The 26,178-nt window shown below is 60.0% G+C and overlaps 2 protein-coding genes across 5 annotated transcripts; one reads left to right on the top strand and one right to left on the bottom strand.

Annotated features, from left to right (window-relative positions):
• Positions 1-2,195: 2,195 nt before the first annotated feature.
• Positions 2,196-19,708, top strand: LPIN3 (lipin 3). 4 transcript variants are annotated; one of them, XM_066234418.1, is made up of 21 exons: positions 2,196-2,273; positions 5,882-6,045; positions 6,148-6,347; positions 7,903-7,998; positions 9,007-9,272; positions 9,486-9,569; positions 10,444-10,564; positions 10,718-10,985; positions 11,745-11,844; positions 11,983-12,143; positions 12,503-12,596; positions 12,695-12,764; positions 14,321-14,413; positions 14,491-14,534; positions 15,238-15,376; positions 16,746-16,894; positions 17,065-17,151; positions 17,565-17,717; positions 17,852-17,966; positions 18,052-18,155; positions 18,351-19,708. In XM_066234418.1, the coding sequence occupies exons 3-21, from the start codon at positions 6,156-6,158 to the stop codon at positions 18,493-18,495; spliced, it is 2,481 nt and encodes an 826-aa protein (XP_066090515.1). In that variant the 5' UTR covers positions 2,196-2,273; positions 5,882-6,045; positions 6,148-6,155; the 3' UTR covers positions 18,496-19,708. The 4 variants fall into 4 exon arrangements, with proteins under 4 accessions (XP_066090515.1, XP_066090513.1, XP_066090517.1 ...); XM_066234416.1 differs by having other exon boundaries at positions 2,211-2,369; XM_066234420.1 differs by having other exon boundaries at positions 2,211-2,369; positions 9,489-9,569; positions 18,351-19,707.
• A 156-nt stretch (positions 19,709-19,864) lies between these two features.
• EMILIN3 (elastin microfibril interfacer 3) lies at positions 19,865-25,590 on the bottom strand. The gene is made up of 4 exons (XM_066234421.1): positions 25,320-25,590; positions 23,827-23,949; positions 22,343-22,566; positions 19,865-22,069 (listed from the first exon to the last, which is right to left on the bottom strand). Exons 1-4 carry the CDS (start codon positions 25,484-25,486, stop codon positions 20,283-20,285), a joined length of 2,301 nt encoding a protein of 766 aa, XP_066090518.1. The 5' UTR covers positions 25,487-25,590; the 3' UTR covers positions 19,865-20,282.
• Positions 25,591-26,178: the final 588 nt, after the last annotated feature.

Here is a 26,178-nt window from a genome sequence, read left to right as displayed (position 1 = left end):
GAGGAGAGAAGACAATAGCCACTAACTTTCACCCCAGAAAGGGGCAAACACCAGTACCCACGCTGCCTGCAAGCTAAAAGGATACATTGGAGACGCTGATGTAAACCACAAGCTAGAACAGGGTGGGCTCAGCCTCGTTCAGCTCATTTGGACATATTACCAGAGTGTGCCTTTGTCTCCCCCTAGCCCATAATCACCAAATTGCTAATGATTCATGCTTCCAGAAACAAGCCTGTTGGAAATTCAATTTTGGTAACAAAACTTTATATCAACTTTCCCCCCTCTAACAACAATGAAAACAATTTGTGCTCCGTCTTTTTTTTAATGTTTTTTGTTGCCTTATTTTTTTTGTCTTTATTTTTTCTATTGTTTTTTTCTTTTATTTTTTATTGAATCCATAGAGAGAGGAAGAGGAAGCATCAATCTGTTTCTGTATGTGCCCCGGCCACAGACCGAACCAGCCACCTCTGCATTGCAGGACAATGCTCCAACCAAGCGAGCCATCCAGCCAGGGCAATTTGTGCTCCATCTTAAAAATATATATATATGCCATAAACATCACTGAATGCCTAGTGTATTCCCTGCGTGTGTTCAGTGTTTTATTTAGCTCAGTCGTTCTCAGCCTTGGCCACACATTACAGTCGGGGTTTTTTTTTGTTGTTGTTTTAAATTCCAGTATTTGCCCAGGACACAATGATTCCAACGTGCAGCATTAGTTAAGAACCACTGATTTAGTTCATACTGTTTAATCTTCACAACACAATCCTGAAAGGTTAGTTTTCTCTCCATTTTGCAGATGAGGCAATTGAGGCTCAAAGAGGAGAGACTGTGGCCTGTGCATCCACACCTCTGACTTGTCCGTCCTTCCTTCCTTCCTAGGCCCACTGGAAGGACTGCTGACCACCAACACACTGTTTCACAGTTATACATAACAGTTATATGTACATAATGCTTCCACAGACATGTCTGTGGTGTGGCGCTGCCCTCTGGCCACCTCGAGATAGCTCTACTCCCATCAGGACTCTTCTGAAACACCGGCCAGACACTGCCTAGGTTCAGAACCGACACCAAATTTTGCTAAAGTCAAGACAATTGAGGTTGCAGCCAGGTCCTGTCGCCTTGGGTCACAGAACAATGGTGGTCACCTCACACTCTCCACCATCCAGTCCTTCGCAAGTCCAGCTCTTTGCCATTGCGCCCCGCCCCTCCAAGCCTTTCCTCAGTGCCCGACCTCTTTACAGCAAATTCCCTCACCTCCTGAGCCTTCTCAGTGCATCTTCTTTGCAGGGGCCACTTCCTCACAAGCTGTCAGAAGGGTCTTTGATACAGGACAGGCGGCGAATCACAGATCCACAGGAATAAAAGCGTCCCCTGGCCCGAGCCTCGCCGGCCAACCGAGCTTTTCAGAAGTGCGCGCACCTGGGTTCACCTGTTCCCATCCCGTGGCGCTTGCGGACCTGGAGAGGAAGCTCAGCTGGGCAAAATGGCTGGTCACCGCCTGCCCTCTGCTGGCCAGTGGCGGTGTTGAGTCTGCTGGCCTCCAACAGGTCGTCGGAATAGAACGGAATGAAAGGAAGCGGCATTTATTGAGTTCCTGCCGGATGTCAGGGACTGAACTGGGAGCTGGGATGTAAGAATAAACGCGACGTGTTCTCACGGAGTTCAAATTCAAATGAAGAGGCAAAGAATCATATAGTAACTCAAGCAAATATGAAATTACAATTGTAGGCTATGTGAGCGTATGGTAGATATGAGGGTCCTGTCCAGCCTGGGGTAGTGGGGTGGTGGTAGAGGGGTCAGGGGAGGCTGCCCTCAAAGTGGGACGTTTGAGCTCCAGGTGCCTCACAAAGTCATTTCATGTAATATCGAAAATTCTGCAAGGTGGCTATATCCCCTTTGACAAAGCAGTACACGGTCTCAGATTGGGAAAAACTTATCCAAAGTCACGCAGCGAGCTGGAAGGAAAGCCAGAAAGTCCTAAGTCCGCCAGATTCGAAGGGTCCCGTTTTTTCTGCGGTTCCTGGAAGTGAGGCAGGTAACCCGCCACCCGCGCAATGTTTTTAGCAGCTCTAGGGTGCAGGGCGGGTCAGGGGTGGAGCCTTGGGGGCGGGGCCTGAAGCCTCACGCCTCCCAGACTCTATACGTGCAAGGGCGGCCCTGCGCGTGGGGACAGGACGGGGGCGGGATCTTTACGGGGCGGGGATGGAACCCGCCCTTGGCTCGTGGAAGGGGAGGAGTCGGGATTTCTGTCCTAGAGGAGCCGGAAGCGCCAAGTGAGTTTGGGGCCAAGAACACTTACCTGCTGACCCTGTGCACTCGGGTAGAGGCGGCGGCTCCGGGTCCCGGAGGTCCAGTGGGCAGCTCCAAAGGTAGGGCCCAACCCGGGCCTGCGAAGAGGTACCCCTCTCCCTGTCCCGCCTTGCCCCGCCCATCCATCCTGCCATTCGACCCTCATTCCTTCCTGTCCTGGGGTCTGAGTCAGTCCATTTCTAGCCATTAGATGGGAACTCTCAGGGATGGATGAACTCACTTTGTCCCTGTTCCTGGCCCAGTGACTGCGAGGACACTGGACATCCAGAATGTGGGATCAGGAGATAATGAGATGCAAAAAGCTTTCAGGGAGGCCCACCCAGCATCAGCCCAGGCTGACTGACCTTGGGGAGGACACCCACCCTCTCTGAGCATTCTCAGTTGCAAAGCAGGGTCTGACTCTTACTCTGCCGGCCCTGAGACTGGTGAGGTCAGCTGGTGCAGCAGCGAAGGCCGCTGGGAAGCTGGGTTGGTTTTCTCCCTTCTAGAGCTATGGGAATTCTTACCCTCCTCCCTCTGGTCCTAGGTAGAGAGCTCTGACCTCACCTCTCCCCAAATCGGGGACCCCAGAAAAGCCGAAAGCTCCTACCCAGGGCAGCTTGTTCTGGCTTCCCTGTGGTGGAGCTGTGTGCTGACTAGGGGGGCCTGTGGGTGTTCCCAGAGTGGGCTCTGAAGCTTGGGCACCCTGTGAGGCGTGCCTGGAGCCCACCTGCTCACTTTGCAAACTGAAGCCACCGTTATGCAGGGCCTTGAATGCTGAGTTAAAAGTCTAAACTCTCAACTGTGGGCAGGGACAGTGCATTGGAGTCTGACCTGTAGTGTTGTCAGGACCAGACTAGGTGAGTGTGGCTGTCACAATGCCAACCAAGATGCTGCTGCTGATAGGTGACATGTATGGGCATTTATTGCATGTTAGTGCTTTACATGAATTATGTCATTAATTACTCATGCATCCCTTATGTTATCCCCATTTCAGAGGCTGAGACTGAGGCTCACAGATGTGAAGAGACTTGCCCAAGGTCACAACTAATAAGTGTCAGGGAGACAATTAGAACCTAGACAGTCTGGTGCCTTACCTTCAGTGTCCTGTTGCCGTCCAAGATGTAGGCATCCGGGAATAAAGCCTTGACCTAGGACAGCAGAAGAAAGGAGGGACCGGATGAGCAGGAAATTGGGGAACAGGATTCAGAGGGTTTGGCAGAGAGGTCCCCTGAGAGAAATTCAGCTGCCCAGGGTTTGGGGGGGTTAGATGAAGTAGTTGATGTTAGACGTGTTAGTTTGGGGTGAAGGGTGGCACAGGAAGCCAAGCAGAGCTTCCCTCCGCCTGGAGAAGACCAAGGCGGCAGAGCCGGGTCCTGGGGAGAGGAGATGCCTTCAGGGATGGGTTCAGGTGGAGGAGGGTAGCCCAGGGCCTGGCTCACAGGAGTCCCTCCAAATGCTGAGCAGACAGATGTGAGGGGCGGGGGAGGGGAACTCTAGACTGAGAAGGGTCTGGAAAACTGAAGCCTTGTTTCATAGAAGGCCACACAGAGGCGAGCACTGTACTGGCCTGAGGACACACCAGGGGTCGATCAGCAGAGGACCCAGGACCACCCTGGGTGACATCTCTTCCATTTGGCTCTTTCTACTACCCTAGTGCTGTCATTCAAGGTCAATTTTGATCATGTCTGGAGACAATGTGATTGTCACAACCGGAAGAGGGGTACTATTGGCATCTAGTGGGTAGAGACTAGGGGTGCTACTAAACACCCTATAATTCCCCACCGTCAGTGACTCCAAAGTCGAGGCCTTGTACTCGGTCGAGCTGAGCGTGCCACATACACACACACCCCAAGCTCTTTTGCCCCCAGCCGGGCAGATAATTCAGGCGTGGGCCTCCAGCTGGCTGGACCTTTGCCCTTGCCCCTGGTCTGCCCCTCCCGTGATTGCTCCCTTATTCCTGGAAGCGTCTAGAGTCCTCTCTGCTTTTCCTGGACACAGTGATCTCCAGTCCTGCCCACCAGATGCCTATGTCTGCCCTTGTCTGTCTGTCTGTCTCCCCAGACCTATAGACCCTAGAGTCTGACGTTAGGTAGGGAGAAACCAAAGTGGAAATTTCCACATAGCACAGAGTTGGTGCCTTGCAGATATAATAGTTACAAAACGAGTGACATGTCCAGGGTCCAGGGAGCCTCGTTTTATCCTTTTTTGCGTTAGCAATGGAGGTCGTGCCGTACGTTTGTGAAGCTCCACACTTCTAACAAGTCCCCAGGTGATGCTGGTACTCCTGGGCATGGACCGCACTTAGAGCAGCCAGCTAATACGGGGCTGTGCAGGAGGGGGCAGTGGGCCGGCTGCCCTTGCCACAGACCTCTGTGGTGTGGTTTGGGGACTGTGGAGTAGAAGGAACCATGATAGGGAGTCAGGAAACCGGGGTATGAGTCACACTTCCTCCCCGCCTCTATGGCCTCTTAGCTTAATAGAGTTTGGATAAGTCACTTGACTTCTTCGAGGGGTGGTCTCGCATGGCAGGTGGTCCACCAGGGATTCCGATTCAGGGTCTGAGAGAGAGAAGTGCCCTGCCTGTGGAAGTGGATGTCCTGTGTCCTGGCAGCCAGAGGGTCAGTGGGCCACTGGCCTGACCATCAGGGAGGGAAGTGAGCTGAAGCTGGCAGGTGGGCACCACGCCAGCGTGGAGGTGGCTCTCATTAAGGCTCTGGCTTTTTTCCGCGGCTGCCACAGCCTCCTGCCTCTGGATCACCCAGCCGTGCGTGGTGTGGGTGAGCTGGCGGGACCGGTCTGGCCAGGGGAAGGAGCAGCTTTGGCACCACGGGCCAGCCCGGGCCTGAATGTGGGTCTGAGGACTGGGGGTCGGGTCTGAAGACGATCACCTAGGGAGGGACACTGGGGTCAGCAGTGGGCCATGGCCAGAATTCCCAACCTCCCACGGAAACTGGGAAGGACTTTGAAGTTTGGAGTCTTAAACTGGGAGCTCGCTCCACCCACAGCGATGGGAGATGCCCTGTCTCAAGCCTCTGACCGCAGGAATAGAGCTGGGCAGAGCCTTAGGTGCCTGAGATACTCCCATCCCTGGTTCCTCACAAATCAGCCACAGTGGCCCAGCAGGGCCCCTTCCAACACCTGGGACCAGGAGCCAGCAAGACTGTTCATTTCTCATATGGAGAAATTGAGACCACCATCCCCATATCCTGGGCAGATATCAGCCTTTAGGGCTATTGCCTGATACATCATGAGGCTGCCCCCAGCACCCCTGGGGCGGGGTGCCCACCACCGCCTGTTCCCACAGGTGGGCCATCCCAGTGGTTCACATCTTGGGTTCTGCAGCTGGGGCTGGAATCCCGGCTCTCCTTCCTGGTTGTGAGGTCCAGTCCTGGGCAGGTCGCTCCGCCTCTCGGGGCCTGAGCTGGCCTGACGGTAAACAAGAGTAATGACACCCACTTGGCCAGCCTGGTAGGTTGTTGTGAAGATGAAATGAGCCCTGTCATTGAGCGCCGTCATCATTATCGTTACTCATGGCATTTAGAGGCTCAGAGAACCCCAGACCGCCTTACCCTGTGCCCTCATTTGATAGATGCAGGGACTGGCACCTGGAGAAGGGAGGTGGCGGTCCAGGAGTCCCATGGCTGGTCAGTGGGTGAGCCAGAGCTAGAATCCACGTTGCTGGCACCCCACCCCACCCTCACCCCCGTCCCGTGACTGCTGCCCATCCTCGAAGGCGCTCTGAGGCGACACACTGTAAGCCCGGGGACCCAGGGGGTCAAGCTGCAAAGCCTTGCCGGGTGGGGGCCGGGGGGGGGGGGCGCTGAGCTCGGTCCCAGTGCTGCCTCCTGTTGCCAGCCCCGGCCATGAACTACGTGGGCCAGCTGGCGGGGACCGTGTTTGGGACGGTGAAGGAGCTGTACCAGGGCCTGAACCCTGCCACGCTGAGTGGCTGCATTGACGTGCTAGTGGTGAAGCAGGTGGACGGCTCCTTCCGGTGCTCGCCCTTCCACGTGCGCTTCGGCAAGCTGGGCGTCCTGCGGTCACGGGAGAAGGTGGTGAGTGCTGGCGGCCGCCGCCGGGGGTGGGGTGGGGGTGGGAGGGACTTCTGAAGTCAGGGCAGCCGCTGCAGTCCCAGCAGAGGATCCGTCCTCTGGACAGGCTTCCGTTTTGTTATCTTTTCTTTGATAGTTTGGGTTGCGTTGGGGTTTGGGTCCAAGAGGGTTCCTGTTCCCCACCACCACCCCATCCCCCCCACCCCGGCGGCAGCGCGTGGAACCATCAGACACGGCTCCAGCTGGCTAAGACCTTACCTGTGTGTTCTTTTTTTTTTTTTGTATTTTTCTGAAGCTGGAAACGGGGAGAGACAGTCAGACAGACTCCTGCATGCGCCCGACCGGGATCCACCCGGCACGCCCACCAGGGGCGTCGCTCTGCCCACCAGGGGGCGATGCTCTGCCCCTCCGGGGCGTCGCTCTGCCGTGACCAGAGCCACTCTAGCGCCTGGGGCAGAGGCCAAGGAGCCATCCCAGCGCCCGGGCCATCTTTGCTCAATGGAGCCTTGGCTGTGGGAGGGGAAGAGAGAGACAGAGAGGAAGGAGAGGGTGGGGGTGGAGAAGCAAATGGGCGTTTCTCCTATGTGCCCTGGCCGGGAATCGAACCCTGGTCCCCCACACTCCAGGCCAACACTCTACCGCTGAGCCAACCGGCCAGGGCCTTACCTGTGTGTTCTTGGTAAGGCACTTCACCTGTGCAAATGGACACACTCATCTAGATGCCTGGTGATTAAATAGGAGCTGGTAACGCCATCCCTGGGCCAGGCCTGTGGGTGACACTCAGAGGTTAGTCCCTGTCCCTTAGGAAACCTGCACTGTCGTCCCTGGGCTCAGGGGAATGCAACAGAGACCTTTGATAGCACAGAGGGCTGGTATGTGAAAAGAGGTCTGGTGGGCCTCGGCCCCTTTCACACTGGAGTGACTATGAGCTTTCCAGAATCCAAATAGGACCATGTAACCTTGTAGGAGAGATGATAGCTCAGTGGTTAAGTGTTTGGGGTGGGGACTAGGCCTCTGCATTCATTTGGCCGCTTCCCAGAGAATGACGTAATCCCTCTGAGCCTCTGTTTCCTCACCTATAAAGCGGGGATAATGATAGGAGCTTCTGCACACAGCTGCAGTAGGGGCTGTGAAGACTGAATAAGAGTCTAGACAAAACACAGTACTTAACGCCTAGGAAATGATCATTCCTACCACCTGTCAGTGTACTCAACACATGTCTGAGCGCTATCCTGGGCTGGGGACTCAAAGTGACAAGATGACTCACATCCTTGTTCTTACGGGGTGTGGGAGCGAGAGGGACACAGAAACCAAGGCTTAAGCAAGAATACTTAGACCATGAGACGTGCAACAAAGCCTCAAGAACGGGGGAACGTGTCGGCGGGATGGGGGGCACACGGAGAGCTCAGCCAAGCCAGGCACAGCAAGGGGAAGGCAGCCCCAGCTAACGCAGGGCGCGGGGGGCAGCCGGGAGGCCAGGGCCCTGTGGAACCGAGTGTGGGGATGAGGGCAGGCGGTGGGGAGCACGCACGCCTTGACCCGTCACGCCCCGTCACAGGTAGACATCGAGATCAATGGGGAGCCGGTGGACTTGCACATGAAGCTGGGGGACAGCGGGGAGGCCTTCTTTGTGCAGGAGCTGGACAGCGATGAGGTGAGTACCTCTGTCCTTGCCATCACCTGCCCCTGCCGCTCCATAGTGCCCCCTCTGGTCAGGGCTGTGGCGTTTGTCACTGTCCCCACCCCTGAGAGCACCCGTCAGCAAGGGTCTGACGCAGGGAGATGGGTTAGTGCTGGCGTGTGCAATATTGTTAGAGCCTAGGAAGGCTTTGGGGGGGGGGGAGGCAGGGGCACGCGCTGACTTCCTTCCCAGGGAGAGCGGGGGATGGTTTCTAGAAGAGGACACTTGTGCTGGTCCCCTGGGGTGTGAAAAGGAGACTTTCCCCGTAGCGTGGAGGAGGGTGCTGAGTCGTGGCTGGGGGCTGGAAAGCTTCAGATGGCTTGTTCAGGACCTGGGGCTGGTTCAGTGCAGCTGGATCATGGAAGTGTGGGGTGGGGGTGACGAGAGGGGTGTCTGCAGGAGGGAGGCAGGCTCTGTACAAGCCAGCAGAGGTGTTTACATAGTTTGAGCTTGGCAGGCTTTAAGCAGCCCCTACTGTGTGCCAGATACTGTGCAGCGGGCTTGGATGAGGGGTGACCCCTGCCTTCCAGGAAGGTTCCCAGACTGGAGACAGGCACATAAACAACGGGCGATGGAATGCTTTGGTCATTGCAGTGAAGGGGGTGGGTGGGAACTGAGGCTGAGGATAGTCAGGGCAAACTTCCTGGAGGAGGTGACACTTAGCTGTCTTAAAAGAGAAGTAGGTGTCTAGTGTGGTAGGTGTGGGCAGAGAAGATGCCCAGGTTTCTGCTCAGGCTGTGGTTCGCACTGGTTTGTGGGCTGCCAGGGCTGCGTGCATCCTTTGTCTCTGAGGGAGCTCTGAGGCCGGCAGCCGGTGCAAAGCCATGCTGCTGCCACCTTGGTCCAGCCTCCATGCCTGTTTTCCTGACCCCAGATGAGCTCACTCCAGGGCCTAAGACTGTCCGGGTTCAGGATGACTGGTGGCCAGAGTGGCCCCCCTACGCTATAGCCCCTCCGTGCTGCCCCCGGCCTTCTCCACAGGACCACGTGCCTCCCCGCCTGTGCACATCACCCCTGCCTTGGGGAGGCCTGCCGGGGTTCCCCTCAGACTCCCAGCTGGGGACAGCCAGCGAACCCGAGCCTGTCATCACGGGGGCGGCCTCCACGGGGAGGAAGAAGAGGCTTCGTAGGAGGAAACCCAGGCGGAAAGAGGACACAGCGGCAGATGATTCCAGTTCTGAGGAGCTGGAGCCAGGCGCCGAGAGCGAGCCGGCCCTGCTGGAAAAGCCGAGGCTGGAGCCCCTAGGGTGTGTGGGGACCAGGTGGGGCCCAGGGTGTGAGGACGCCAGCAGGGTTCAAGCACTGTTTCCTCTCCTGGTGCTGTGTGACCCTGGGCAAGGGCCGGGATCTCTCTGGGCTTTAGTTGCTCCACCTCCCCAAGCCCCTGATGTCCAGGCTCCCATGTCCTGTGCAGGGGGCCCTGTGCAATCAGTGACCGTTTATCTCCCTGTGGCGCTCAGCAGCATCCAGTTGGAAGGGGAGTCCTCTCCGCAGCCCTCAGACATCTACCCCTACTCCGACGGGGAGTGGCCCTCCCAGGCCAGGTGAGAGTCCGGGAGGGCAGCAGGCAGGGGCTCAAAGCCAAGGTCTCAGAGTGGTTTCCATTTACATTTTTCTAATAAATAGAACACAATGTGTGTTACCCGCCATTTGTATATCTCCTTTGTAAAGTGTTTAAGTCTTCTGGCCCATTTAAAAAATTGTGGCGCCCTGGCCGGTTGGCTCAGTGGTAGAGCGTCGGCCTGGCGTGCAGGAGTCCCGGGTTCGCTTCCCAGCCAGGGCACACAGGAGAAACGCCCATCTGCTTCTCCACCCCTCCCCCTCTCCTTCCTCTCTGTCTCTCTCTTCCCCTCCCGCAGCCGCAGCCGAGGCTCCATTGGAGCAAAGTTGGCCTGTATGCTGAGGAAGGCTCCATGGCCTCTGCCTCAGGCGCTAGAATGGCCCTGGTTGCAACAGAGCAACACCCAGATGGGCAGAGCATTGCCCCCTGGTGGGCATGCTGGGTTGATCCTGGTCGAGCACATGCAGGAATCTGTCTGACTGCCTCCCTGTTTCCAACTTCAGAAGAAAAAATAAATAAATTAAAAAAAGTAAAAAAAAATTGTGGTAAATTGCACAAACAGAAAATTTACCATTTTAAATGCCGCTGAACTGTGCACTTTACATGGTTAATATAGTCACAGTGTTGTGACCCTGTCTAGTTCCAGAATTTTCTCATCACCCTTATACCCATTAAGCAGTCACAAGCGTGTCCCCCCTCCCTTTTTCTTATTGTTGATTTGGAGGAGTTCTTTATATATATATTTACATATTCTGGATCCAACACAGACATAAATAGGTGTGGCAAATATTTTTTCCCAGGCTGGGGTGGGCGGGCGGCAGTCTGGCTTGGGGGCCTCTGAGTTCTTGTTTCTGCAGCCTTTCGTCAGGTGGGCTCACATCCCCTAAGAGCGACTCGGAGCTGGAGGTGCGGACCCCCGAGCCCAGCCCCCTGAGAGCGGAGTCCCACATGCAGTGGGCATGGGGGAGGCTGCCTAAGGTGAGTTCCTCCGGATCAGTTCCACGGCCTCTGCAGATGAGGGCTGGAGGGCCGAGACTTGGGCCACATCCCCCACGGCCCTGTGGGGTGTGGGCGGCAGGTCCTGCCTCGGCCCAGCCCGGCCCACATCCTTCCCCATCTGTTTGACTGAAGGTGGCCAAAGCTGACAGGCCTGCGTCCTCGACGGTCCCTGACAGCAGCACGGGGGCAGCCCCACCTCAGGGACAGCCCGGGACCCCTGACCTTCGGCCTGACGCGGAGGCGCCCACTCCGGTGGGTCCTCCTCTCCCTGCCCCTGAGAGAGAGGAAACCAAGACTCAGAAGTCGAGGGATCTCTCTCTGGCCTCAAAATCATGGAGCTGGGCCGCTCTGGAGGGTCCGGCGCAGACTGGGCAGCCAGAGGGGGTGTCTAGGAAGAAAGGTGAGTGGTGGCTGGACAACCCTCCCCCCAGTGCTTCCCTAGCCTCATGTCACCCCCTGGGTGGACTCGGGGACATCAGGCATGTTTTGAGCACCAATTGTGTGCCAGGCACTGTGTTTGGCACCAGCCCTCATTTGGCTCACAGGCCAGTGGGGCAGACAGATGACGCATGCGTAAGCCAGGAAGTGCGGTACAGGGGTGATATGGGACCGATCATTGGGTGGGACAGGGGCTATTTGGAGCACGTGGTCAAGGAAGGCCCTGTGTGTAAGCTGAGACATGAACAATGGAGACCAGGCCGAGTGAGGACCAGGGGAAGAGAATTCTAGGCAGAGGGGACAGAACGTGTCGAGGCCATGAGGAAGGAGAGAGGTTTTGTGTCTAGGGACTGAGGCAGCTGGTGTGTGTTGACCGAGGCAGGGGGAGGGCTGGGACAGGAAGTGGGGAGATGAGCAGAGGCTGCTCCCCACCAGTGGGCTATCCTGAGTGTGTGGGGAGGCCCTGGGCTTCAGTGGTCAAATTGGCAGTCACTGGCTACATGTGGCTATTTAAAATTAAAATCAAGTAGCATTTAAAATTCCATGTCTCCATCGCACCACATTTTAAATGTGTTGATAGTCGGCTGTGGCTGTTGGCTGCCTATTGTTGCAGAAAGTTGACTGGACAATGCTGCTTTAGGTTCAAAGGCAAGGGGGTCACATACTGCTCATACTGCTGAGCACACATTAGGTCTACAGGTGTCCTCTCCCTTGCCTTCAGGCTCCCTGAAGAGAAGCCAGCACCTGGGCCCCAGCGACATCTACTTGGATGACTTGCCCTCTCTGGATTCGGAGAATGCAGCCCTTTACTTTCCCCAGAGGTGCTGGGCCCTGGGTGCCGGGGTGCCCTGGGGTCGGGGTCCGTGGGCCAGGGGCTGGCTGTCGGGGGCCTGGGAGGGTGAGGCCCCTCCTCCTAGCCTCCTTGTGTTCATTGCCACTGTCGGCCCCCTTCCTCCCAGTGACTATGGATTGGGTGCCAGGAGGTGGAGTGAACCCAGTAGCCAGAGGCCGCTGGGGGATGCCAACACTGAACAGGAGCCAGAACCCACTCTGGACGCAGTGGACACGATAGTACTGTCCCTCTGTGGTGGACTGGCTGACAGCCAGGACATTTCCCTGGGTAGGTCCAAATATGAGCCCTTCTGGGGACTGGCCCTGAGCGTGGGGGCTGGGGAGGGAGGGGCCACCCACGCCAGGCCAGGCACCCCTGCGTTCTCCGCCCTGTGGAGCCCACACTCGGCCAGCAAGGGTGGGCATTCCAAAGGCCCCGTGAAACAAAGGCTCAGTGCTCGGCGATGACTTATCTTGTGAATCCAGGGTGGCCAGTGCCCAGGGTAGGGACAGCAGGTGCAAAACCACAGGAAGAGAGTTGCCCCGTGGGAGGCCTAAGTCGTAGAGTGTGGAGGGACCAGGAGAGACTGGGGCAAGGAGTCTTCAGGGTATGTCAGCCTCCCCCTCACTCTGTGCCTCTGTGTCCAGAGAAGTTCAACAAGCACAGAGTCTCCTACCAGGACCTCGCCAAAAACCCTGGCCTCCTAGAAGACCCGAACCTGGTGGTGAAAATCAATGAGAAGTAAGTACCGGGGCTGGGCTGCCGGCTGCCACAGTCACTGCACCCCCGTCGTGGCCCTGCAGCTCCTGTGGCCCCAACACCCTGTTCTGTCCCTCTAGGCACTACAACTGGGCTGTAGCTGCCCCCATAGTCCTCTCTTTGCAAGCCTTCCAGAAGAACTTGCCCAAGGTAATGGGTAGAGCACTGGACTTCCTTTGGAAAGTGGCCACAGCCCCAGAGTAGGGGACCCTTACCCAGCAAGTGGAGGATGGGCAGAGATGGGCCTGGGGCTGCCTGGCTGCAAGACCCACTCTGGCAGAGGGGACCGAGGTCCCACGAAGCTGCCTCCGTGCTGTGTGGACAAAGCCACGCCATTCCCTGGTTTCCTGGCATACCTGAATCCCACTGGGTTTGGACTTGACTTCACAGGAGCTCAGACCACAGGGGGATAAATGTTCAAAAGGGACACGCCTTCAAAAGAGCTTTTCAGGTCGGCGATGAGGCCGGGGGGGATGGGGCCCCACTCCTCCTGACCCTGAGAACCTCTCCAGGCGGGGCTGCACGCGCTCGTGCGCTTTCTCAGCACCCCTTCGTTGTGCACCTACTCTGTGCCGGGGACAGCCATGCTCTCAAAGAAAGACAGTTAATCAGACTTAGCCATGTGAAGGTAAAATTCAACTGTGAGTCCTGGGGAGGAGAGGTCTGGGGTAATCTGAGAGCCTGCAACAGGGAGGTTTGCTCAGTAAGTACCCGGTGGGCACAGATCGAAGGGTGAGTAAGCCTTCAGCAGTCGAGGGGCAGGAAGAGCATATGCAGATGCTCAGAGGTGGGAAGGAACCCAGCCGCTGTAGTCCCTCCCAGAACCTCCACCCTGTGCTGATCTGCACCTGCTTCTTCTGCCCCTTCTGGAAGTGGTCCACGGCCCCTCCCTGGTCTCTTGTTCTCCACTTGATTAGAGTTGCCCAAGCCAAGGAACAGCACTAACCAGACGCAGACAGCAGCTGGTGCCTCCACGAGGTGACGCTCAGCTCCATCCTCTGACTGGCTCTGGGTCTGAGCTAGGACCACAGCCTGTGGGAAGAGGTTCACACTCCTGCTTGACTGTCCCCACCTGGACAAAGCCAGCATTGAGGCCCCAGCCTGTTCCCAGCCCAAGTGGGCAACCTAGCTGACCCAGCCCAAGCCCATGTCTTCTTGACATGGGCGCACCATTCTGTGTTCATAGGAAACACAAATCTAATCAGCTTTTTTTCCCACAAGGTCACGTTGTCCCTACCAGACAGAAACGGTAAATACAGAGGGAAGTGTTTATGGGATGGAGTCATTAACTATAGAACTGCCTGTGTTGGTCCTGGAGGTTGAGGGGAACACTGGCTAGACTATCCTTCCTGCTGCCACTTGGTGGCATCTTGCAGGCAGTACCAGATCTTGAGAAACTCCCAAAGCACTGTTTTCAGCTATTCGAGGGAAACTGACCCACAAGGTTTGGAAGCCAGGTCGAGGCTGGGCTAGAGGTAGGGGGTCAGGGCTGGGGCGGAGCAGGGATGGACAGGAGTGGCCCTTGGTCTCCTGTGCTATTACATGAATCCCAGGACCGACACAGTATGCTTCCTCAGGCTCTAGAGCTTGGCAGTACCCTGCCGGATGGTCAGCCTCAGATTCTGGGCGCATGGTGGCCCCGAGGGCAACCTGAGGTGGGTTTGTGTGATGCAGGGGGAAATGCCATGACCACTGTCTGCCCACAGAGCGCCGTGGACAAGCTGGAGAAGGAGAAGATGCCCAGGAAGGGTGGGCGGTGGTGGTTTTCCTGGCGACGCAGGGACTTCCCGGCCGAAGAGGTGGGTGGTCACGGTCACAGGGTGGGGCCAGCCAAGGCAGGAGCAGACTGTTCACTAGATGGCTGTTCTCCCCACAGCGAAGTGCCCAGAAGGAGAACCCCACAGCCAGGGAGCCAACGGGGTGAGTGGACCTCTTGGCTGGGAGCCTGGGGCAGATGGCCGGTGGGGGGCAGGGGCACAGCCGGCACCCCGCCCCAAGCTGCGGTTCTTTGTCGCTCCCCAGTGACAGCTACACCCTTTCTTTTTCCTGAGAAATGCTCCCATTTCACAGATGGGAAAATTGAGACTTAGAGATACACCAAAGGTCCCACAGCCGAGAAGTGGCAGGCAGAGCTGGAAGGCGTGCCCAGACTCCTGGCCCAGACAAGGGGTTACTGCACTAAGGAGACAGGGCCCCCCCTCTCCGCCAGGGGCCCGCTGACTTTGCTTCCTTTTTACCTCTGACCTGATCCAGAATGGCCAGGGTGGGGGGTGGGGGAGGTGGCCAAAGAGGAGTCAACTGAAGCCAGAGGAAGTGACGTTGGGAATAAACCCTAAAACACACTGTGAGGTTTTTAGGCACTGGAATTCTGACCAAGGAGAGGCGGAGGGCCGAGCGGCTGAGCACGCCCTCTGCTCCAGCTCTGCCCTCATCAGCCCGCCTCCATAGTCTGCTCCCACCACCAAAATGGGTGGCACCTAGAGGGAGGGGCTTCTGATGCCCTGGGTAGTCCCTGCAGGGGTAGGGACAGGCCCAGTCTACTTGTGGCCTGGGCCCAGGGTGTCCACTGGGGGTGCAGATCCTGAGGCTGAGGGCGATGGTCTCAGAGCTGGGCTGCCCGCAGGGAGAAGACCGACGTCCTGAGCAGTGAGGACGATGCCCCAGACAGCCCTGTGATCCTCGAGGCGCCCCCCCTGCCACCCCGGCCTCCCGACTACACACCCACCTACAAGAAGTCCCTCCGCCTCTCCTCGGACCAGATCGTAAGTGTGTGTGTGGGTGTTTGTGTAGGGATGGTAGGCGGTGAGGACTGTCCCGGAGCCCCACAGGGCCCCGTAAGGAATGGCCCCACGGAGCCACGCCTTCACCGAAGCCCAGACCCACCCCCTTGGCAGCCTCCCTATTGAACAGCCTGTGCTTCAATACCCCCCCGAGGGCAGGGGGATTGCTTGTTTATGTGCCGGTCCATTTCCCTGTCAAATGCTCTCACTGGAAAAGCCCTCTCTGTGCCTAAGATACCGACCTGCAGTGGGTCGGCTGGCTCCGGCTCGGCCCTTGGAAACCACACTAAAGGAATCAAATGTGGATGACAGCCCTTCCGGTCGACTCCAGAGTCGTGCATTTGAGCTCAGTAACTGGTGGCTCCCGTATTAAGGATGTTTTCTCCCGAGAATGACTCCATGGACAGAGAGATGTCGTGGGGGGGGGGGACGACAGCCTGGTGCAGAGGCTGCCAGCTGTGTGGTACCCTGAGACGTGGGACTGGGGGGCAGCCTGGTGCAGAGGCTGCCAGCTGTGTGATACCCTGGGGCGTGGGAGGGGGGGCAGCCTGGTGCAGAGGCTGCCAGCTGTGTGGTACCCTGGGACGTGGGACTGGGGGGCAGCCTGGTGCAGAGGCTGCCAGCTGTGTGATACCCTGGGGCGTGGGAGGGGGGGCAGCCTGGTGCAGAGTGGCTGCCAGCTGTGTGGTACCCTGGGACGTGGGACTGGGGGGCAGCCTGGTGCAGAGGCTGCCAGCTGTGTGGTACCCTGGGGCGTGGGAGGGGGGGCAGCCTGGTGCAGAGTGGCTGCCAGCTGTGTGATACCCTGGGGCGCGGGGGGGGCAGCCTGGTGCAGAGTGGCTGCCAGCTGTGTGGTACCCTGGGGCGCACACCGCCTGGGGCACGAGCGGCCCTGACCCTCTCTAAGGATGGGGCTAGGGTCCCTCTCTGGAGGATGCCCCAGGTACCCTAGCCCTAGGTGGCGATCCCCACAGGGCCCCCTCTATGCAGTGGGGTGTCTCCCTGCCAAGGGCAATGCCAGCCTCGGGGGAAACTTGAATGGAAGCCAAAGGCCAAGCTTCGTCCTTAAGCTTCACCCCAAAAGGGCACAGAGGGAGGCTGGGGCTCCTCGGCCGGCACTGTGCGAGCCCCACCAGCTCTCCCTCACTTCCTCCTCCTGGCCGCCCCCCCTGCCCCCGGCCCACGCGGATGTGTCTCTGTGTGGCTCTCTGTGACGGATTCAGGCAGGTTCTCTGAACTGGGAGGGAGAGGAGAAGGAGAGGCCTTGGGAGAAAAGGCCAGTTTGGGATGATGGGGGTAGGCAGTGCCTGAATGTGGCACATCACAGCTCCCTGCCTCTGTCCGGCCCCAGCGGCAGCTGAACCTGCAAGAAGGTGCCAACGATGTGGTCTTCAGCGTGACAACCCAGTACCAAGGCACCTGCCGCTGCAGGGCCACCATCTACCTGTGGAATTGGGACGACAGGGTGGTCATCTCGGACATCGACGGCACCATCACCAAGTGAGGCCTAGTTGTCAGGGGAGGTGGGGTCTGGAGCTTTGCCTCCCACTGTCCTGGGGGGTGGGGGGGATGGAGAGAGAGGCCCTTCCAGGGTACCATCCTGGGCCCCATGCATGGAACGTGAGGGCCACATGAGGCTGCTTTGGAGTGACTACTCCTCTGGGATCCAGGTCGGATGCTCTGGGCCACATTCTGCCACAGCTGGGGAAAGACTGGACACACCAAGGCATTACAAGTCTCTACCACAAAATCCATCTGTGAGTGCCAGGGCCGCCCCAGGGAGGGAGGGACAGGACGTCTCGGCGCTAGGAAGCCAGGCCATGTCGCTAGAGGGCTAAGACCCCCCTACTGGTCCTCCTCCTGCGGAAGACTCTTCTTCTGTGGTCTGGGATCTAATCTGCTGAAAGTCATGCTATAGAGGAAGTCTCCAGACTTGCTCCAACCCTCATCCATCTTGGTCCCCCTGGGCCTCAGGACTGTCCATGCTCGTTCTACTGAGGCCACCTCTCTCAGGCCTGGCCCAGCTGTTCTCCTGAAGTCCTGTCCCTACAAAGGCCTCTGGGCTTGGAGGCCAGAGCCTCAGAGTTGGGTCAAGCTGGCTGAAGCTAAGAGGGCAGAATGGGCAATGGCTCTTCCCTGAAGGCTCTGTGCCACCTGTCCCCACCCCCAGAAATGGGTACAAGTTCCTGTACTGCTCGGCCCGGGCCATCGGCATGGCTGACCTCACCAAGGGCTACCTGCAGTGGGTGAGCGAGCGGGGCTGCGGCCTCCCCAGCGGCCCCGCCCTGCTGTCTCCCAGCAGCCTCTTCTCCGCCCTGCACAGGTAACCCCCACGCGACAGCGCGCACAGCCCTGGGGGAGGGGAGGCCCCTGGCCAGCCCAGCCCAGCCCCACCTGTCCCTGCCATCCTGTGATTGCCACCCCTCCTCGCTGCCTGCCCTGCCCCTGGCTCCCCAGGGAGGTGATTGAGAAGAAGCCAGAGGTGTTCAAGATCGCCTGCCTGAGTGACATCCAGCAGCTGTTCTTGCCCCACGGACAACCCTTCTATGCCGCCTTCGGGAACAGGCCCAATGTGAGTGTCACCCGCCTCCCTGAGGGCCGAGGCACCCCTGTCCCCACCTCCCAGCCCACCAGCCCCCCCTCCTTGTCTCTCACAGGATGTCACTGCCTACCGGCAAGTGGGCCTACCTGAATCACGAATCTTCACAGTCAACCCCCGGGGAGAGCTCATCCGGGAGCCCATGAAGAACCACAAATCCACGTGAGGCCCATCCCTGCCCCGTGTCCCCCAGGCCCTGCCACGTTCCCATGCCCCAGCCTCTCCCTGGGCCCCCATTCTACCTCCCCACTGGGGGCTCTATCCCTTACTCCAGGCACCCAGGCCATGACAGACGCCATGGCCCGGGGTGGCTCGGGCCCTCAGTGCCGGCCCTGTTCTGTTCTGCTCTGTTCACAGGTACGAGCGGCTCAGCGAGGTGGTTGAGCTCCTCTTCCCGCCGGTGGCTCGTGGCCCCAGCGCAGATCTGGCCAACCCTGAGTACAGCACCTTCTGCTACTGGCGGGAACCACTGACCACTCTGGACCTTGACGCCCTGGCCTGAACCGGCCCTGGCTGCCCCCTCCTCCCTGGCTGGGCCAGAGCTGATTGGGTATCCCAGGGAGTAAGGGGTTAGGACCACAGGACCAACCCAACGGGGAGGAGGGGGCTGAGGCTGGCTGGTAGCCTCTCCTCCCTGTCCTGTCCCTTGTCTCAACCAGCAGAGCTGCAGCAGGAGGGGCAGCTGCTCTAGGCCTCAGCATGGCCCTGGCCTGTGGCAATTAAATGTCACCTGGGCCCTTGCTCTGTACCCTGTGCCCTTGACATCTCTGTCCCTATTACTGTGGGACTTGGCCTCAGCTCCTAACAGGACAGAGAACTGGAGGACAAGGAAGGTCAGTGGCAGCAGTGGGACACAGATGATGGGCATCTGGGAAGGACAGTGCTCCTCCCGCCCCCTCTGCAGGGCCTGGACAGTCCATCCCCTCTGAGGCCAGACCCTTACAGAGCCCCAGCCCCTGCCCACAGTTCGAGCCAGACACTTGAGCACATCCCCCGCGGATGCAGCCCCAGACCCTGGCCAGGCAGGTGGCGGTTGGGCTGCACCCTCTCCTAGCCCCTGCTGGTCAGCTCAGTGCCCACGCCCCCCTCAGTCTCCCCTCCCACTGTCTCTGGGGAAGAAGGTACCTTTAGACAGGCTAACAGCTTTAATCCAGGGCCGCCCTCCCCCAGTAGCACCACAGTGGAGGGCAGAGTACCAAACGTCGGGAGAACCAGAGGGCAGGGCTCGGGCCTGCAGAACAGTCCGGGGGCCCTTGCGGATGTGGGGAAACCGAGAGACCCAGAGCCTCGACAGAGCACGGCATCAGGGACTCCGGGAACGGAACTGCACAGGCCAGATGAACGCCTGTGTTTCTAGATTGTTCCTTGGTAGCGTTCCACCTGAATTTCTCATGACTTCATGAACCTCAGGCGGGGCTGCGTTTGCAAGGACGTTGGAAACTGGGCCTGGAGCCCTCTCCCTCCAGCCAGGGCCTCCTGCCCAGGGTCTGGCCTCCTTCGGGCCGTGACGTAGACGAGGGTGCCCCCCTTACTCTCGGATACTTTCCTCCGCAAATGGAAAGGAGGACTAGGGGGGAACCAGAGGGTCCCTGAAACATCTTAAGGGAAGAGAGGAAACGTATACATTGGAGAGGGGTCTCCAAACAGGTCACCTGGACCGAATCCCCCCTCTGAGAATCTACAGCTGCCGAAGCCCTCACCTTGGGGGAGGGGCGGAATAAAGAGAACTTTTGGCTGAGTCCGTCCGTGTTCCTGTTCCATCCTGAAGGACCCGTGGGTGGTGGAAACCTCTGGTCCGTGGTTCAGAAATAGCATCTGTGAAGCTGCCAGGTGCGAGGATGGGGTCCGTAGGCGGCACCCTCCTGCAGAAACTGGGCCCAGATTACTGGAGAGGCACAGAGGAACCAGAAACCTCTATGGGCCGGGGCCTCCTGCCAGTGGGCAAAGGGAGATGTGGACGGGCCACGGTCTGAGAACGGGCCTCCAGTCTTTGCACGGGGCCAACTCGTGTCCACAGAAAAGCAGCTGGCCAGCTGGACTGTGAGGTCTCAGGTCCACCCTGGCCTTCAGGCATGTCACACTCACCCTGACCACTGTGCTGAACTGTCTGGGTGGTACAGCACTGAGCACGGGCTGGTGCTTGAGACAGTCACGTGGAGCTGGACCAAGGCTTTCTCCAGTGGCCTCTGAAGTCACAGCTGCACAGGCCAGGGTGGGCTAGGAGGTATGGTCTGGGCTCTGGGGTGCTGTCCCCGGCGTTGGAGGGATCCTGGGTCCTGTCCAGCCCCCTTAGCTGGCCTGCCCTAGCCGCACCTGCTCGGCCAGCTGGGCCCGGCAGTCCAGCAGGTCGTCCCGGAGGCGGGCGATGTCCTGTGCGTGCTGGGCCAGCGTGCGGTTCAGCTGGTCCACGTGGCCCCACAGGCCCTCCCTGGGCCTGAGGGACTCGCTGGGCAAGCTGTCCAGGTGTGCGGCCACTAGGCCCAGCTTCCGGCACACACCCTCCACCTGTGCCACCCTCTGGTCGAAGTGGCCCACGGCGTGCTGGAGCTCCCGCGCCGTGTCCTGGCAGCGGCTCAGCCCGCCTGCCACGCCAGCCACCCCAGCCTTGAGCTGCTCCAGCTCCCCCCGCAGGCTCAGGACCTGCCTGTGGCCGGCCCGGAGCCGCGAGCCTTGGCTGCTGACCTGCTCCTGGATGGCGTGGACCTCGGCCTCCACCTTGCGTTCTCGCTCATCCAGGGACGTGTTAGTGGCCAAGAAGGCATCAGAGTACTGGCTGACGGAGTCGCTGAGGCCTGTGAGCGACTTGCTCACAGAGTTCAGGTTGACCTTGAGCAGGGTGATCTCGCCCTGCAGCGAGCTGCCCGTTGCTCCCGCCAGCTGCCCCTGGACCTCGGCCACCGTGCCATTGAGCTGCTGGAGCAAGGCTGTGTGGCCGGCTACCTGGCGTAGAAGGGCCTCGATCTGGCCCTGCCAGGCCTTCATCTCCGCCACGAGGTTGTTCAGGACGGCCGCGGTGGTGCTGGGCGTGCACGAGGTTTCCAGCGACAGCAGCCGCTGCTCCAGCACGGCCAGCTCCGTCTGCACCAGCGGCCGGGCCGACCTGCCCGGCGGGGTGCTGTCCCGGCTTAGCTCCCCGCCCAGGGTCAGCAGACGCTCCTCCAGGCTCTGCACACGCTCTTCCAGCGTGGTCCCGAAGCCACCCACACCCCAGTCCCCCTCCTTCCCCCCGAGACAGCAGCCCCGCACTCCGCTCTCGGTCCCGTTGAGGGTCTCCAGGCCCTCAAGAAGTCCATCTATCCCCCCTTCAAGCATGGCAGCCGAGAGCCGCGTGAGCTCATCCCTGGTAGAGGGACCATGGCCCCTCTGGGCCTCCGTGGCCGCCTGCAGGTTCCTCTCGAGGCTGTCCACGCGGGCACTGATCAAGGCTAGCTGGCCACAGCAGCTGCCCCCGCCAGCCACGCTCAGGCCCTGCAGCCGGGTGCCCAGCTGGGAGAGCTCCCGGCGCAGGGCCAGCTCCCGGCCGTCCAGGCTCTGGTGCAGCTTCCGGCTGGCCGCCTGACCCTCCTCACAGTGCTGCCGCACCTCCTGCACCTGCAGGTCGCACGCACTCTGGACACCTTGTAGCTTCTGCTCGAAGCCGTCCAGCAGGCTCCCCCAGAGCCGGTGCAGCCGCTGGTCCACATACTCATCCAGCAGGGCCAGAGAGGTGAGCGGAGACGGGGGCGCCTCCCGCAGCCGCTGCAGGTGGGACTCGTGGCCCAGGGCCAGCCCGTGCACCTCGTCCAGCAGCTGGACCTTGGTCCGAAGCGTGTTGCTCACTTCCGTCACCTTGCTCAAGATCTCATCCAGGGGAGGTGCGAGTGGCCTTCCAGCCCTGTCTCTGGGGTTCACAAACCCCTCGGGGATGACCCCGAAGCCCACAGGGGTAGCAGGAGCTCTGGGCCCACCAGTCATCCTGTTGGGGTCCTCATGGCTGGCCACCAGGCCACTGAGGGTGCCATATGCTTGTGTCAGCCGTTGGACATCACCTTCTAGGCGTTCGAGCCGCTCACCAAACAACCCTGGGCCTTTCCTTCCTGGGGAAGAGAAGGAGAGAACCCCGGGGCTGTCACTGGCCTGGCTCTCTCAGAATTTCCTGTTGCCAAGCCACCTGAGAGACTTTCTGTTCTAAGCCAAGCTTGCCGGGCACAGCTCCATCAGCCTTGGGAGGGGTCTGGGGACTCACTCTCTGCTCAGCATGAGCTGTACCCTCTCTAGCCCTGCCCGAGTCCAGCTAGCCTGGGTTATCCCTTTCCCACCTCCCCCAAGAAACCCAACCACCTTGGCAGGGTCACCCTGGGCAGACTCACCATGGGAGCTGGGGACTGCTCTGCTGGAAGGAGGGGGCCTGGGCCCAGGGCCCAGCTGCCCGGAGGGAATCCGGGGCTCAGGCTCCGGCTGGGGTGCGGTGGCCCTGTGGTCTGTGAGGTGCTCAGGGCAGCCTTCTCCAGTGAGCCCAGGGCAGCAGCGCCAAGAGAGCTCCGTCACCGTCTTGTAGCCGACCTTGTATCTGGGTCTGAGCACCGTGCGGTACCTGGGCCAGGAACGGGAAGAGGGCAGGGCTCTGTACCTGCGGGCTGAGGCTCCTGCCCCCTGGCTGGTATTCAAGGCCACTCTTAGACACTTGGATATGATCTAGATGTTGTTCCGCCTCCACAACACCTCCAGGGGTTTCCTTTTTCTGTGTTTAAGATGACAGGGCCACGGGGTGGAAAACAGGCCTTGCCAAGACTCAGATGGGTCAGGGCAGGGCAGGGTGCAGGGAAAAGCTCCACCCCAGCCCGTCTGCCTGGAAAAGGCAAACAGGGATTTAGCCCCACGATTCCTACGACCACCTGGACCACCCCCTGAGCTCACACTGCCATCAAAAATTTCACTCTGGCTTTGGTGGTACCTTGAAGAGTTCTGACAAAGCCCAGCCCCTGTACTGTGGGTGGGTCAGGGGAACTTCCCTAAAGTGGGATCGGTAGCCCCTCTCACTGCCCAGACACCACTCCGGGCTCCCGTCAGCTCCCCCATCCTTCCCACTCCTCCCTGACCTACTCAGAGGACTCATTCTTGTCACAGAGGCTGGTGACAACGCACCTTTGATTTTGAGCCCAGAGGGGGAGGGTCCAGGGTGGAAAGCAAAGTAGGGACCACTCACTCACCTGTGCAGCAGTGTACCCGCTCACCCACTGTGCGGCAGTGTACCCGCTCACCCACTGTGCACCTGTGCAGCAGTGTACCCGCTCACCCACTGTGCACCTGTGCAGCAGTGTACCCGCTCACCCACTGTGCAGCAGTGTACCCGCTCACCCACTGAAGACAGGCCTGGGGCATGTGCCCCGAGATCCCATGTAAACTGTTTTCAGACCTGCGTTTGAACTTCTCCGAGTACAGACCTGTGCATCCCACTGTGTGCAATACCACATGTCCTCACGCGGCCCCGTCTGTCCGCGTGAGCCCCGCATCCAGCTCCTGTCCCTCGACCCCCGGCCTGCCCTCCTCAAGTCTGCCCAGGGCCCCAGGACCTACTTCTATCCCCTGACCCCCTGTACCCTCACCCCTTGCCTGGTGCTGCCTCTGCCCTAGAAACCTTCCACTGGTCCCCCTGTCGGCTCCTAAGGGAGCCTGCCCGGCTCCTCCCTGGTCCCCTCAGTCCGGCTGGGGCTGGGGCTGGGGCTGGAGCTGGGATAGGCTCTCTGAGTCTAGTAAGTTACAGCGCTTGCAGAGCTGGCTGCTCATCTCAGCTGAAGGCAGACCTGGGGCATATGCCCAGGGACCCCAAGCGGGCGGGATGGGGTACACTCACGTGACTGTCCCGGGGCACTTGGGCCCCCATCCACACTGGCGGTACTCAGCCTTTATGTAGCTCTCTGCTCCCTCCTGTAGGACACAGGTCACATTCCTGTGCACCACGTAGGCGCAGAGGGCCCTGCAGGGGAGAATGGCATCCTTTGAATACCTGGCCCGGGCCAGGCCCCCTGAAGCTCCTACACCCACCGCCTCCACAGGCCTCAGTAGGAAACGTGACCCCATCTTTTCTCTACTGCTTCTCCTTGTTCCTTGGAGCCCTGCAGGGCCCTGACAGGAGTCCAGTCCTGCTGCTCATCTCCCAGATCCCAGCCTTCCCAATGGATTGGTCACTAAGCTAAGTCACTGGGCTAAGTGAACCAGAAGCATGGTGCAACTGGACTTCTTTGGTCTGACCTCTGTCTTCCCTCCCCGAGGAAGAGGCCCACCCTGGATTCCCAATTAAGGGCCTTGCCACATTCCCCACCCTTTTCCAATTCCTTCACTGGCTCCAAACTCCTCATCTTGGCATTTAAGTATTCTGAATACTCAATTCAGTGCTTGGATGCCTTTGAGACCACACTTCTCTCTTCCTCCCCTGACCGGCCCCTAGGGAAATGCACCCCACTTAGTAGCTTTCTGACCCCTGCCTCTGTTCCTAGTTCCTTATTCTCAGATCACTTCTTCTACTGCCTCCTCCAGGAAGCCTGCTCTGATGTGCCCGGGCTCACAGAGTGTCAGCTATGGGCTGGACACTGTCCTACAGTACCTTTCAAATGTTAGCTAGAATTCCTGTTCAGCTAACACCCCAGGCAGAGCCCCTAACTCACCTGATGGGAGGCCATCTGGCAGCCACTGTCTACTAAAGACCAGAAGCTGGAGCAGGGGAGGGGCCGCAACCCCACTAACAGGCCACAAGGGTTGGGGTGGCGGCTGTCTGGAGTAAACCAGCCACCTGTGGACTGCTGTTGGGCTCTGGAGCCACAACATGAACCCAGGACCGAGGAGGTCCCACCAGCTCTGTGGCCCAGGCACGTTGAGGCTGCCAAGGGCTGCTGGGCCAGGCTGAGCGAGAGAGAGGGTGGGCCGCGGGGCACATGGCTCCATCTCCTATCTGGTGGGGCAGAGTGATGGGAGGCCCCGGCGCCGTGTGTGGGAGAGCCCCGCGTGTGGACCGCCCTCCCTCCGCTCCCTCCACCTGGTCTGCTGCGCCTGAGGTTTGCACACAGCGCAGCTGGAAAATGTTACTTTGCTGGAAAGGTTTCTGCGGGCACTGCCAGGATCCCCGCCGCCGCGCCAGGCCCCCTCGGCTTATTTTTCTTTGCCAGTCCCGCAGCCTCCCGAAGCGTGGGGCGCCCGCCCGGGAGAGATTTGCCCCGGGAGCCGCCCCCTCCGCGCCTCGGCCTCGGGCGCCCGGCGCCCTGCTGCCCCCGCACGCGATCCGGGCAGGTGGGAGCGGCGCCGCCGGGCCCGTCCCTCCCGCTTCCCGCCCGCCGCGCGGCCCGCGCTTACTTGTGCGGCCCCGGGCGCAGACGCGGGCGCCATCCCGTCGTGTACAGGCTGTAGCGGGACGCAGCAGGCGGCGCGGGCCGCGCGAGGAGCGGGGTGCCCTTGGCCTGCGCCCCCGAGAGCAGCGCCGCGACGGCGCACAGCCAGACCGGCAGGCGGCGGCGGCCCATCGCTGCTCCCGGGTCCCCACCTGGCCCCGCGCGGGGCCCCCGCCGGTGTCCGCCCGCCGCGCCGCCCTGCCGCTCGCCGCCCGGGTCCCGCCGCCGCTCACGGCCCCCGGAGCTCGCTGGCCCCGCCGCCTGGCGCTTCGCAGCGGCTGCGTCCCGCGGAGTGGCCGGCGCTGCTCGCAGCTAGGGCCGCGGAGGGGAGGCGGGAGGCGGGCTCTGCGCGGATTAGCATAAACTTGGGGCCGTGTCGCTCTCCTCCGCCGGCCCCCTCTCTGCCGCCAGCCCCCCGCCCTGGCTCCGAGCTGACGCGCGAGGGGCCGCCTGCAAGCAAGAGGTTAAGGGAGCAGCCCCGAAGTGGCGGGGGCGCAGACCGTCGCGCCCTGGGAGCACCCCCTCCCGAAAAACACACCCATCCCCCGCCGCGGCCAGCGTGCATCGGCGAGGAGCAGAGCCAAACCCCTAGGGCCGGCCTGAACGCAGGGCTGTCCAGAAGCCGCCCGCCCACCCGCGGGGCAAAACTGGTCTTAAAAGCCGGTGTGCACCTGGGATCGCGGTCCAGGGCTCTGGAGCTGAGATGAGCGTATTTTGCGGCGCACCAGCAAGACCTCCGCAGCCCCTTCCTTGGAATAGGCCCCAGACCGTCCCTGTTGGTTAGCTCTGCCTCCACGCACCCATCGTGGTCCCGAGATGCCCAG

Source organism: Saccopteryx bilineata, chromosome 6 (assembly GCF_036850765.1).
Source record: "Saccopteryx bilineata isolate mSacBil1 chromosome 6, mSacBil1_pri_phased_curated, whole genome shotgun sequence".
In the NCBI taxonomy this organism is placed as follows: domain Eukaryota; kingdom Metazoa; phylum Chordata; class Mammalia; order Chiroptera; family Emballonuridae; genus Saccopteryx; species Saccopteryx bilineata.
The sequence above is the reverse complement of the archived record's forward strand: the minus strand, read 5'-3'. Positions and strand labels throughout refer to the sequence as shown.